Source organism: Festucalex cinctus, chromosome 8, assembly GCF_051991245.1.
Source record: "Festucalex cinctus isolate MCC-2025b chromosome 8, RoL_Fcin_1.0, whole genome shotgun sequence".
Taxonomy (NCBI): Eukaryota; Metazoa; Chordata; class Actinopteri; order Syngnathiformes; family Syngnathidae; genus Festucalex; species Festucalex cinctus.
The window spans coordinates 5,806,116-5,819,880 of record NC_135418.1 but is presented as its reverse complement, the minus strand read 5'-3'; the positions used below and the strand labels follow the sequence as shown (position 1 = coordinate 5,819,880).

The 13,765-nt window shown below is 39.4% G+C and overlaps 1 protein-coding gene across 3 annotated transcripts in view; it reads right to left on the bottom strand.

Moving 5' to 3' along the window:
* Positions 1 to 13,765, bottom strand: part of LOC144023490 (contactin-4-like) — a 177,638-nt gene that overhangs the window by 94,192 nt on the left and 69,681 nt on the right. For all 3 annotated transcript variants that reach the window (XM_077529033.1, XM_077529032.1, XM_077529034.1), the window contains exon 6: positions 4,813 to 5,016. In XM_077529033.1, coding sequence (XP_077385159.1) covers positions 4,813 to 5,016 — 204 coding nt within the window. The remainder of the gene's footprint in view (positions 1 to 4,812; positions 5,017 to 13,765) is intronic.

Here is a 13,765-nt window from a genome sequence, read left to right as displayed (position 1 = left end):
ACTTGAAACTGGAAATGTTTTGGATGAGTGTCCATCTTTGAAGGTAAAATTCCTGAAATTTCCCAACAGTGGAGTTGCTTGCACCTTTCAAGCACCAACACAACCTTTTATCCATCCATCCATCCATTTTCTGAACTGCTTGCTCCTCATAAGGGTCGTGGTGGGTGTTAGAGCCTATCCCAGCTGCCTATGGGCAATAGGCGGGGTACACCCTGAATTGGTTGCCAGCCAATCGCAGACAATCATTCATTAATATGATATTAGTTGACATTAGATATTATTGTAATATTCAATGTTCATATCTTACATCTTCGGTTAAATGACATTTAATAAGAAATATGAATATCTGTGAATAAACCTATCAAAATGTCAAAATGACACTGAACTGTGAAAAAAAGCATTTATTATTTATTTTTTTATGACAAGGAAAATTAGCATTTCTTGCTGAAAATGACCTTTTCTCTGGAGTTCCTTGATAAGGCCAACTCATGCGTCCAATTCACATGTTAAAGGACATACTAAAATAAGCAAGGAAATTATTATTACTGTAACCTTTCATGTTAATTTGAATTCCCAAGAACCACTTCTCTCTTTCAACAAACAAAATCCAATGAAGGTTAAGGATTTCTTGACATTCCTCAATGTTGACTTGTAGTTTGATTTTAACTGATCAATTTTGTGACCCCTTCAGATCCCCAATTGATTTATTCCTTTTTCTTTAGTGATAAATGAGCCTTTAGATTTGGATGTTTCTGCATAAATAACTGGAAGTGTTCATACTAACATTAGTACAGCACCACACGCATATTCTATCACTGAACGAAATTATTTATTATCATTATTCTTAATCTATTAACGTAACCACCACATTGGAAAGAATATTGACTTAATACTTTAATGTCAACGGGTGTAAGAGGGGGCATTCATCGAGCCCTTCTCTGCTCGGTGATCTGTATACAGTCTGACAAAGATGATATACATCTGTTAAAAGTAGTTTGGGCTAGCGACCAGTGTTGCCACAGTTACCTTGAAAAAGTAACTTAGTTACTTTACTGATTACTTGGTTTTAAAAGTAACTAAGTTGCGTTACTGATTACTTGATTTTAAAAGTAACTAAGTTAGATTAAAAGTTACTTTTTTAGTTACTTTCAGCAGCTGCCGATAACACCATCTCAACATAAAAATGAGTTCCAAATACTTTATTGAAAGTGCATTTTTAACATGAAAATAAAGTTTTTTTTTATGAAAAACAAAATAGGCAGTCTCTCTTGACTTCTTGTAACGTAAATACTTTTTATAAAACAAAAAATAAAAATCTATCCAGGTTGAAAATGAAAATCCCCTAAATTCCTCTATTGTTTGTTTGTTCCGCTATTCCAGTGTGTACACATGTATCAGTTTAAATATTTATTAGTAGTTATTGACAGTTATAATTGTTTTTTGGTTTGTTTGTTTTTTCTCTTCAAAATAAGGATCAGGAAAACAAAAGGTTGATAATTTAATGTTAAATATAAATATTTAACCTTTAGACAGACACCAACACAATTAAACAGAATATTTGCACATTGTGAAGTATTTCAGAAACATAAATTTAAGACATGAAATAAACCTACCGTCCAGCCAAAAGAAATATGAAGCCACCTTATGGAACAATAAATCTATCAAACACATTTTAACCACTTAATATATGCAAAAATATTTCCAAAAGTTCATTTCCCTTTTTAATCAACAATTTTGGTATTTAACAATTTTTTTTTCTTTTGTCATCACTTTCATTTTTGGTTAATGTATGACATCTTTTTTTGTTTTTTTAATCTGAGACACGATGATGACCACAGAATCACTACTGTTTATATTTAGTTTTTTGGGCTGTCGTAATCGCGGGCACGTCTCAGTTCTCCTATCTGCTGCTCATGCTAGTTGTAGACATTGACAGGGAGCCACAAACTGAGAAATGAGATACTTGCAGTGTGCTTTTAGCTTAGCTGGTGTGTTGGCTGTGGGACATACCTGTGTCGTTTGAATCCATGCATTGGATCGTCACGGGAGTTATTCTTTTTGGCTCGCGCGCAGTACCAACGCCGGCCCGGGACATACAAGTGCACCGAGAGGACTCATAGCCATGGGAAATACCGAGATGTACGGCACCGGCTTCTGCTAACTGTCTCCATTTGTATGTTGTCACTCGTTGCGCGCGCGCGCGCCGTGTCGCGAGCACGGAAACACGGAAGTAGCTTGAATGGTGATGCTACTGAAATGTAAACAAAACAAGTAGAGCACGGCGCAGAACTCTTGCTATTGTTATGAAAACCATAAAGCTTCACTCGCAACCGATACGGTCGTTTAGCTCCCCTTGACGAACGATGGTTCGGTCGAATCGTTTTTTTGTTCCACCCCTACTGAAAACGTAACTTGTCTGACGTCACTCCCCCTGGCGAGAGGGCGGAGACGACCTCATCCCATAATGCTTCACGGACCAGTTGAGGATGGAAATAAATTATTTTTTACCACTTTTATGGTCCATAATGCACACTTTTTTTGTTGTGTTGTGTGCCTGTTGGTTAATAAAACTAGTAGTAAAAGTAGGGGGGCGCGAGGCTCCATCAAGGGGGGCGCGTTTGACCTCGGGACACATGCTTTTTAAAAAAAATTTATTTAGATTTTTTTACTGCCCTAGAATAAAGTGCAATTGCACCTCCACTACATTAGGGGGCAGTGGCGCTCATTATTTGGCAGAGGGTGCGCAGGGAGCATTTGCTCAGAAGTGTAGGGGCACCGAGCATGTGCGCTTTGCACACAGAAAAAAAAAAAGAAAAAAAAATCAGCACAAATTATTTTACATTTTTGTTTTGGAGGTTAAAGGTTTTTTTTTTTTTTTTTTTTTTTTTTTTTTTTTTTTAGTATTGTGCTCCTGAGTTAATGTTGGTGATCAGTTTGAATGCATTACTATTTATTGATTTTATGTCATTTTATTTTTCCATATCATATGGTTTGACATGGTCAGTCAAAAAAATGTTTTAGTTTAATTAAGGATTTTATTTTATTTTTGAATTTCAGATGCACTTTAAGTCTTTTCTGTTACAGTTAATAAAGCTATTCTTTGTTGTAAGTTGGTCCATATTTTTTATTCTTATACGTTAATACGGATACAGTTTTATGCAGAGGTGTGCTTATAACAATTTTATAGACATATGATACTATTTATAGTCGCATGGGGGTGGGGCGGGGGGGTGTTTTCTTCTTACTAGGGGGGCCATGGCAGAAAATAATTGAAAAGCACTGGTTTAGGACAACAACCCGGGCTGATCGGCAATGGCTCGGAGGCATTTTAGGATCATTTTTACGTGCCAGATGCATATTGTACGCCCAAGCCAACCTCTGAAAATATATTTCTAAAAAACGATTGCACCATTAATTTGTACCTTATGAATGAATGACGCCGTTGTCGTCATCTCTGCTCTGTACAGCTAAATGGCGCAATAAACGCTTACTCTCGGTCCAACCTCGCTTTCTGATAATGTCATCTTTCTCGCAACTGTTACTATAACAACCATGTTCTTGGCCCAAATCCATTGCCATGTGTGATAAATCAGGTGCAAATTTGCTCCAAGCTGTCAGTTTTGTGGGCGTGTTTGCGCCGGTATATGATTAGAGCAATATCCCTAGTGAATAGGTGGGTAACTGGGCGCAGACTGCGGGTGCAGTTGTGGTGCAATATTTTGCGCTATTACCGGATCCAGCGCATTCAACACAAAATCGAAAAAGACTGAGGGGCCTATTCACTAAAGGTTTGCGTCGCCTTTGCACCGTGCTAACCGGCAAAAATTGAGCAATTAGGGAGCACCTAATTCATTAAACACGCGCAGATGAGGAAATTCGTCACTAAGTGCTCTGCCGAACAGATTGCGTCACGGTGCGCCGGTGTTATTTGCGCGTATGTAAATGAGGTAATTTGCATACATTTGACGCAAAATATGCCCACAAATAGAAACACCACGTTTGCGTGACGCAAATGTTTTTGGAAAGCATGTATTAACCTGACGCACCTCGATCTCCAGCAGTGCATGCCATTTGCCGCACAACGTGCACGGCCGATCACGCAGAGAGGAGAGAAAGAGAGAGAGAAGGGGAAATATTTCCGTGTTAGTTTAGTACATATAACGTAACCCGGGCTGATCGGCAATGGCGGGGAGGCATTTTACGATCATTCTTACGTGCCAGATGCATACTGTACGCCCACGCCAACATCTGAAAATATATTTTTTTTAAAACGATCGCACCAATAATTTGTACTTTATGAATGAATGACGCCGTTGTCGTTCTCTCTGCTCTGTACAGCTTAATGGCGCTTAAACTCTTACTCTCGGTCCAACCTCGCTTTCTGATAATGTCATCTTTCTCGCAACTGTTACTATAACAACCATGTTCTTGGCGCAAATCCATTGCCATGTGTGGTAAATCAGGTGCAAATTTGCTCCAAGCTGTCAGTTTTGTGGGCGTGTTTGCGCCGGTATATGATTAGAGCAATATCCTTAGTGAATAGGTGGGTAACTGGGTGCAGACTGTGGGTGCAGTTGTGGTGCAATATTTCGTGCTATTACCGGACGCAGTGCATTCTTCGTGAATATGCCCCTGAGACGCTTTTGTCAGCACGGGAAACTATGTGCAAAGCCCATCAATACAATCTAACAATGTGATGATACCTATATAACATCCATTAATGTGTTTACCAAACCACATAAAATGAACAAGATATCAGAAAGTGTACCTGCATGTACAAGTGTCAGAGTGTGTTTTGCAAGTGCATCTTACCATCATTACGGAGCACAAGTGGGGTGAGTGGGCCCTGGACTCGAGTCTTTGTGACAGGGTGGGTAATGACACAAGTGTAGTTGCCAACGTCAGAGGGCTCTACTTTAGCGATATAGAGATTCCCAGTCTCCTGCGAGATGAAGCGACGAGTATCCTGCTTCACAAACGATGGATACTCGTTGAAAATCCAAGAGAATTCCAGATCTGTTAATATAAGGAAGATGATCTGGATGATGCAGTGTCAATAACAGAATACAGTATAAACATTAGTCACAATAATAACAATAACAACAATGATAATAATAATAATAATAATAATAATAATAATAATAATAATAATAATAATAATAATAATATTTGTAATGCACTTTACTATAAATAAATAAATGGTGAAATAAGTTTGTAATTCAACACGCATTTTCAAAATGGTATGGTTACATGACAACAGCTCACTACACACAGAGTGTGGGGTGACTCAAGGGTCAAATCTTGGCACACTGTTGAAGTTTTATGTTGTCACACTTTGACATTTCACTATATCTGGATCTAGCTCACATTTACTGTGGGATGAAAAATCCTCAATAGATACAAAATAGTGCCTGTCCATTTAAGTAAGTTCTGAAGAATTTCAAAACTTGATCAGTTATGCCGACCATCATTTAAGGATACCCAGTAAGATTTTAAGATCATACATGTCAAATGGGGCACTGAGGTCAGGTATGTGTGTTTTTAAGGTCATTTACCCCTGTAAAATAAAGAATGATGTTTTTATACCATGGTGACATTGGTAAGGGCGAAAACAATGTAACAACTATGGCCTATGGCCCAGGCAACCCTCTATTTTTTTTTTTTAAGTTTGCTTCTTCTAAAGCAAATTCTCTGCAGTTGCATAAATATTCCACTGCCCAGACAGGGTCTAAGCTTGGTTAGCTCTGCAGGTTGGTCACCCAACCACCAACAAAGCTCTTTTGAAGCCGCTGACCAGATGACAAAGGAATTTATGCGTCTGCCGAAGGAGTATATTCAAGCCCGTCTTCTCGGAGCCCGAGAAACGCCTTCAATGAATTGGAATATACAAACGACTGATCAAAGGAAAGTTTATGAAGTTTCTTATCAACCAGGGGGGACTCCCTGGCGTCACCCCTCCCCTGGGGGCACTCCTGGAACGTCTAGATGGAGCAACAGCACCGTCAAGTGGTGAAACTTGGAACTAACCTTAGTGACAATTCATACAAGCAACCGCATTTTTACACATTTATACCATGATAATTCTTGACAAATAACTGAACTACGAATGATTCATGTTATATCTTTGTGTGTATGAACGTCCTATTTCATTTGTACTCCATAAGGAATGGAAGGTAATCAATATCTTTCAGTTCAGTCAGATTAGGCTCAAGTAGAAATTACCTCACAAGTTGGTTTATGATGCATTAATTACGAACGGGTTGTGTGGGGAAACTGATTTGCCAGACTGACCAAATTTAATGCCAAATTATTAATCCTTTTAATAATTTTTTTTTTAAGTCTGCGTGAGCGAACAGAAAGGGTGTGCCACCCCCTTACTGAAGCCCCGCCCATAGACTTTAAAAAGACGAGGGGACCCCCTCGCTCTCTCTCTCTTCCAACTTCGCTCCTCAAACATCATCTTCCGATCGCTCTCTATCTGCAAGTTTCCCATCCTGCTCGAACTCTTTGGTCCAAGAAACTTGCTAAACACGTGGCCCCTTTGTCCCTGGCAGCAACCGTTGCCACGAGAGCAGAATACTCGCTCCACGCCACGCCAAAGCAGGTGCAAACTACAACGCTGACCCCAAAGACTCTTTTACTCTTTTTTTTTTTTTCCTTGTTTTGTTTTTTTTCATCGGTGATTGCCCGCCAGCGGCGAGCTCAGCGGCCCCGGGGTACACTTGCTACGTACCGCCGGACTCAAGGTTGTTGCACCTAAGCCGCCCAGCACCTCACCTGCTATTCGGTGGCGCCCCGCCGCGGTGCTAGCTCACCTCCAACGGCTGGCCTTCCCCGTACGCAGGCGCGTAGCGGACCGAGCTCCAACACCTGGAGTCGGACAGCTGTCCGGCAGAACCAACCTTGCCGGAGAATCAACCTCGCCGAGTCGCCGACCAATCAAGGGACGAGCCGCGCAACTACGTCAGCCCCCGAGTGGCTTCCTTGCTCACCTGTGGAATAGCCCCTTTTTTTGATTTTCTTGCCTTTTTCAACCAACATTGACTATTTTTCCCCCTTCCAAAAGACCGCCCGTTTCTGTTCGCTTCGACGCAACACCTATTCTCGTAAGTCCACGTTCCCCAAATCGATACCACTGCGTGCAACTTACGTTTGAAACATATCACAGATCTGGCAGGTCAAATTTCTCTTTTCCCTGTTTCCTTATTCATTCGCATTTCTTCCTTATTTTCATTAGCTTTATTTTATTTCTTTTCTTCTGACGGTAGAATAGTTAGATAGGCAGTGTTTTGATTCTGTAGTGTAGCAATCGTGAATAAATGTACGTTTTATTAACTCTATTCCGCCTAAGTTATCTGTGTTTCCGAGTGGATTATTATTATTTTGTTAGTACAACGAACCACTGAATATCGAGTGTGGCAACTTTAGATTATAAATGACTGATGAAGGAAGGATTTTGGTCATTGTTTGCTCCTGTTAACCCAAAGCAAAACCAACGTGGTGCCCCTGGAGGTTATCGAGGTAAATATAATTTACCTCTGTAACATCCAGATTATTAATTCGTCCAAAAGACGACCCAATTATCGTTACAACAAGAACAATATATATCTAGAAGGGCATTTTGAGTTTTTGTGTTGTTTAGCTGAATGTAAATCTTTTTCTGAAATTATTTTGCTGCGGAATGGTAAGTTGGAGTTGGGCCTGTAATTGGCAGTGGCACTTGGATGGAAATGATTTTTTTTCAAAGAGTGGTTTGAAGACAGTCGCATGTGGGAAATGTACCTGCCTGAAGAGACCCAATAATGACATCTAAGACCTACAGTGCTATGTAGTTAAAAAAAAAAAAAAAAAAAGTTCAGAAGAAGGGAAGCAGCACGTGGAGGACCCGAGCTAGCCAAATAATGTCTTCAAGTTCTGTTAGATCTAAGCAATCAAAGTCTGCCACGACACAAGTCAAGTTCTTACAGGACAGATTCGTTCTTAGATGTCATGGCATACTGTAGATGGAAGTGATTTATTGAAGAATTAGGCAAATTGCTAACATTTTTCATGCGACATTTCTAATGGGTTATATATGATGTATTGTATACTAATGGTACTATATCATGAATATTTTCATTTGTGATTTCAGAGACCAATGACTGTCTAACCTATTGAATTGCTTGGTTATATTCATTCAGTTTTTCTTTATAAATGTCATTGTGAAACTTAATTTTTGTTTTTCTACGTTGTCTCTCTGCCTGGCGGCACTTTAGCTTTAACTGTCTGACAGCCACATAATTTCTCCAGGGAGCCTTTTGTTTCTCCACATGATTAGTTTTAACAGGTGCAATTTTACAAATGATATTATTTTGTGATGGTGCTTTCCACAGGCCCACCCGCTGTAGACATTGTGGCCAACGACAACTCATTCAGAGTTCTTTGAAAATTCTGAACTGTATTATAATTCATTGGACATTTAGCAACGAACAGAAACATTACATTCATGATATGGATTGTCGTGATGTGAAGTTCTTTGGCGATGATAGGTTGAGTGTGCCGTTTATTGTGAGTTGATCCTCGGACATGCTGTGAAAATTCAAATGCCTCTAACAGATTAATAAAGGTTGTGGCATTTGGCTCTGTTTCATCTTCAATTTGTATACAGTATATGTTGCTATTTGTTTCAAGGTTCTGTATGTGTACCTGTTACTAGGCTACGTTGTACTTGCAAAAAAAAAAAAACTTTGTGAAATGCAGATGTCCCCTGATCTTCACCAACAGCTGTCGCCCTGGCAACTACACCCCTTTGCTTCTCTAGCACAGTGAAATGCCACGTAATATGAAAGCTTCCTGGTTTATGTGACATTAATGAAGGCCCAGCACCATTTGGGTGTCTTTTCAGGCATCCAGGTTGCGTCAGGGTGACAAACCAAGCACAGCAAGGAAAATCACTGTATTCAAATCAAGATTTGCTATACTATATATATGACAAGCTGACTTCACGGATGCTTCTTATGTTATTTATTTATTTATTTATTTATTTATTATTTATTTATTTATTTAAATTGTAAATTCTTGGGGGGGTCTAAAAATGAACTAAGGGCCAAGATGTGTCATATTTCTGAAGAAGCAGACTGAGATTTAATTTTTGTTTCTCTTCTACTTTATGTATAAAATAAACATTACGGTAATGCACTTTATTTTGGGATCAGCAAGTCCTCCCTGCAGCGTCTTCAGCTTGTCCAAACTGCTGCTGCTCGTCTCCTTACTGGTGCCCGTAAGAGGGAACACATAACCTCTATTCTGGCCTCTCTTCACTGGCTGCCCGTGAAATTTAGAATCCACTTTAAGATTCTTCTATTTGTTTTCAAATCTCTCAATGGTCTTGCCCCACCTCATCTGGCCGAGCTCTTGCACCCCTACACACCTGCCCGGTGCCTCAGGTCAGCAGACCAGACTCAATTGGAGGTACCGAGGGCTAAGCAGAGGCTTAGAGGAGATCGAGGCTTTGCTGTTGCTGGTCCCTCCCTTTGGAACGACCTACCACTAAATATTAGGCAGTCCCCCTCTTATCCTCTTTTAAAACACGTCTTAAAACACATCTGTATTCTTTGGCTTTTGGCGCACCATGAGACTTGTTCCTGCTGTGTATGAGTTTGATGTTTAGTCTACTTATTTATGTATTTATTTATCTCTTTATTCACTACTTCTTTTTTATTTACTGATATAAAATGTAAAATGTAAAACTGTATTTGCACTTCAAAATGTTTACTTTGTTCTTGTTTACTGCAAAACTGATGTTTGTTTATGTACAGCACTTTGTATACAGCAATGCCTGTTTTTAAAGCGCTTTCTAACTTGAGTTGAGTTAAGTTACTTGAAGTTGTCGCACTTCTTTGTGTAAGAACATGAACAAAATGGTTGCAAACAACAACAATGAATCCTCATAGATGATTATCATTTATCAACATGAATTTGTCAGCAATAACTGTGCTTAATGGCTTTCTTATTTACATGACTTTGATTTGTGATCCCGACACGCTTACCCACTGTCATTCTATATTCAACATCTTGTGAATGATTTGCGCATACTGCATCATGTTTTTCATCAGAATGCATTAAGTTAATGCAGTTTTCTGCATCATTAGGTCTCCATGAGACGCACAGCAGATCTGGTGATTATATTTTAAGAGGACACAAATCAGAAACAAATATCGCTCCAATGCACTAAATTACTGTTTCACATGGCACGCAGTAAAAATAATAATAATTAATGACTGACTTTTTAAAATGATTAAATTAATTAAATTAATAACTTATTATTATTATTATTATATTATTATTATTATTATTATTATTTTTATATATTTTTCTGCACATTTGAAAAAAAAAAAGACGGAGTTTGAAAATTTAAACTAGGGCTGTCAAAGTTAAAGAGTTAATAGATTAATTAATCACAGAAAATTGTCGCATTAATCACAAAATAACGCAGATTAATCACACTATTTTTTCTGACCGCACTTAAACCTTGAACGTAACCGCAGATGGTTACATTGAAGGCTGCGCAGGTCAGTGATTAGGTCAATGCACGGCATTTCCTACACCTGTTGTTCCAAAATGAGCGGGGTGACTTCAGTTGGTGTGCTCGCTGGTAAATTTCGCTTTAAAACACACTCCTACAGGACTTTAGATAAGACAAAAGTAATTTGCGTTTAATTAATTAATAATTTCTGAATTGCAGCCAATTGATATGATGCTGTTACGTTTTTAGCAATACACGCATGCATGCAATTGCGTACATGCATTTAATCAATGTTTGCAAATGACATTCAGATAATAAAATGCATTAATGTCAAAATATTACGTATTTTGTATTTATTTCATATTACGCAAATACGCAAGTAATTTAGCTGATTAATTGTGATTAATCAAAATTAAAAAGTGTGATTAATCAGATTAAAAATTTTAATCGTTTGACAGCACTAATATAAACAGTATAATTTCACTTCTCTCTCTCTTTTTGTTTGTTTGTTTGAATTTCGACTTGTTACCTGAAGACAACAATATGATAATGATGATAAACAGAGTATATAATGTATGTATTCACGGGGAATTAGTTATAAAATCTAGATGACATTTTCCCTCAATGGGTTGTCATGAATCATCATCAAACGTTAATAATAACATGCAATCTGCTGCCACACACTTATGTGACATGTGTAATCGACAGCTATTTACACTGCAGAGCTTAATAAAACCTTACTTCTTTTCACTGCGATAGCAATTACACAAGCAATGCCGGTGCCCTTTTCCTTCGTCATCTCCCATATGAGTGACCATTTATTGCAGCATGATAACACCTCAGGCAGCAAAAGGGTTCACCCATTGTACAGGTAAGATGCTGATCCTCATTATTTGGGCCTAGGGATTATGGTTTGGCTGTAGTGCATGAACAGAATAACGCAAGAGTGATGATGATGCAGATGTCCATTGGGATGAAAGACACATGAAGGAAGGATGTGTGGATGTTTTTCTCTCCAGTGTGTTGGACTAAGGTTGCACCTGTCCTTGCTCCCAAATGAATACATGGCACAACATGTACGTCAGTGTACCGCAAAGAGAAAAACAAGATATCTCAAACATAAACTTGATTCAGTTAATTTTTCATTCTTTTTTTTTGTATTTAAAAGCTGGACGACATACATATTTGCACTCAAATGATCTCAAACGTTGCTTTTGACTGCTCACGACAGCCACTAAAGCGTCCTGAAGTTTTGAATGTCATCAGTCACATGATAGAACGATACAAGCTCCAGAACACCATTTAGAAGCCGTGTGATTCAGGAAGTCGGAAACAAGCTTCGAGGTAACGATTTCTTTTGACCATCATTCGTTGGAGCTTTAGGAACCCTATTGAACATTCATTTCATTTTTGAAACCCATGAATTGTGCTTTGCAGTACATTTTTTGCATCCTTATCATATTAATGGTCGACATCCATCCATCCATTTACTACCGCTTATCCGAGGTCGGGTCGCGGGGGCAGAAGCTTTAGGAGGGAAACCCAGACTTCCCTCTCCCCAGCCACTTCAACCAGCTCCTCCGGCGGGATTCCAAGGCGCTCCCAGGCCAGCCGAGAGACATAGTTTCTCCAGCGTGTCCTGGGTCGTCCCTGGGGCCTCCTGCCGGTGGGACATGCCCGGAACACCTCACCAGGGAGGCGTCCAGGAGGCATCCGAACCAGATGCCCGAGCCAGCTGGTTCCTCTCCACACGGAGGAGCAGCGGATCAACTCTGAGACCCTCCCGGATGACCGAGCTTCTCACCGTATCTCTAAGGGAGAGCCCGGACACCCTGCGGAGGAAATTCAATTCGGCCGCTTGTATCCGGGATCTTGTTATTTCGGTCACGACCCACAGCTCCTGACCATAGGTGAGGGTTGGAACGTAGATCGACCGGTAAATCGAGAGCTTCGCCTTTTGGCTCAGCTCTTTCTTCACCACAACGGACCCATACAGAGTCCGAATCACTCCAGACGCTGCACCGATCCGCCTGTCAATCTCTCGGTCCATCCTGCACTCACACGTGAACAAGACACCAAGATACTTGAACTTCTCCACTTGGGGCAGGACCCGGAGAAGACACGCCACCCTTTTCCGACTGAGGACCATGGTCTCGGATTTGGAGGTGATGATCTTTTATTATTTAATGGTCGACAATGGTATCAATTTATATCGTTTTGTTGTTTTGTTTTGTTTTTTTAATATCACGAAAACCTGGCATTTGCACAGTTCTGTAGACATTTTAAATCCAATGTATGTCCTATGTTATTAAATGCTTTTAAAATTGTAATTGAAGCTCACTGATGCGTCAGTGATTAGTGTGGTCGCCAAAGAGCTTTGATGGGTCCTTCAATCTGAAACTAAGCCCACTTTACACAAGTACCTATGGAACAAAAAACACCTATCTCAAAAGGACCAACTTCAAAAGAGAAGCCTCCTGAATATTCAGAGCATGAACAAGGTGGGCAATCAAACTCTCCCCTTACTCAATGCATCTCCCACTGATTTGTCAAATTGCAGAGCCAAAGAAGACCGGACAGAATGTAATGTCTTGTGTTTTCAGACACTCAGGTAGAAGCAAGTATGGTGATAATATTCACAAAGCACTAGTCGAATAGTAAATGAGTGATTTCAGTCTTGAGTGCTCCTTAGAGGTTTTTATATTAGAAAATTGAGGTCAAAAGAATTATGTCCTCAACACAAAATCCCAGTGAATAAAACTTGTTTCGTATAATGAGAAGCAACTCCACGAGAGAAGGCTCACTTGAATAATCAGACCCTGAACAAGATGTAACTTAACTCACACCTACTTTACAGTGTAAAAGTGATACATCAAGGTGGCCACCACTGGAGGACCAGGTGTATAGCTGGCCCTTTTAACGTCCTTAAATCACGTTTTTAACGTCCTTAAAAGATACAGATGTGATTGCATAACAGGTCATACCAAGTTTTATCCAGAAGAATCTATATAAAGCAATATCAACCATTATTTCAATTAAAGATGGGAAATTGAATCTGATATGTTTGAATGCTGTTATCTACTGTATGTAAACACAGTATGTAAATTCTCATCAGATCTGTTTTTTTTGCATTTATGTGCTATTTTATTACGTGGAAAAAAAAAGTTTTTGGAGCTTGCTGAAACTTAACCTCATTTTTCAGTTCCTTGTCATAATGTTGCCTATTTAAAAAAGTCTTGGCGGAGGTCTATGATCTTGAAG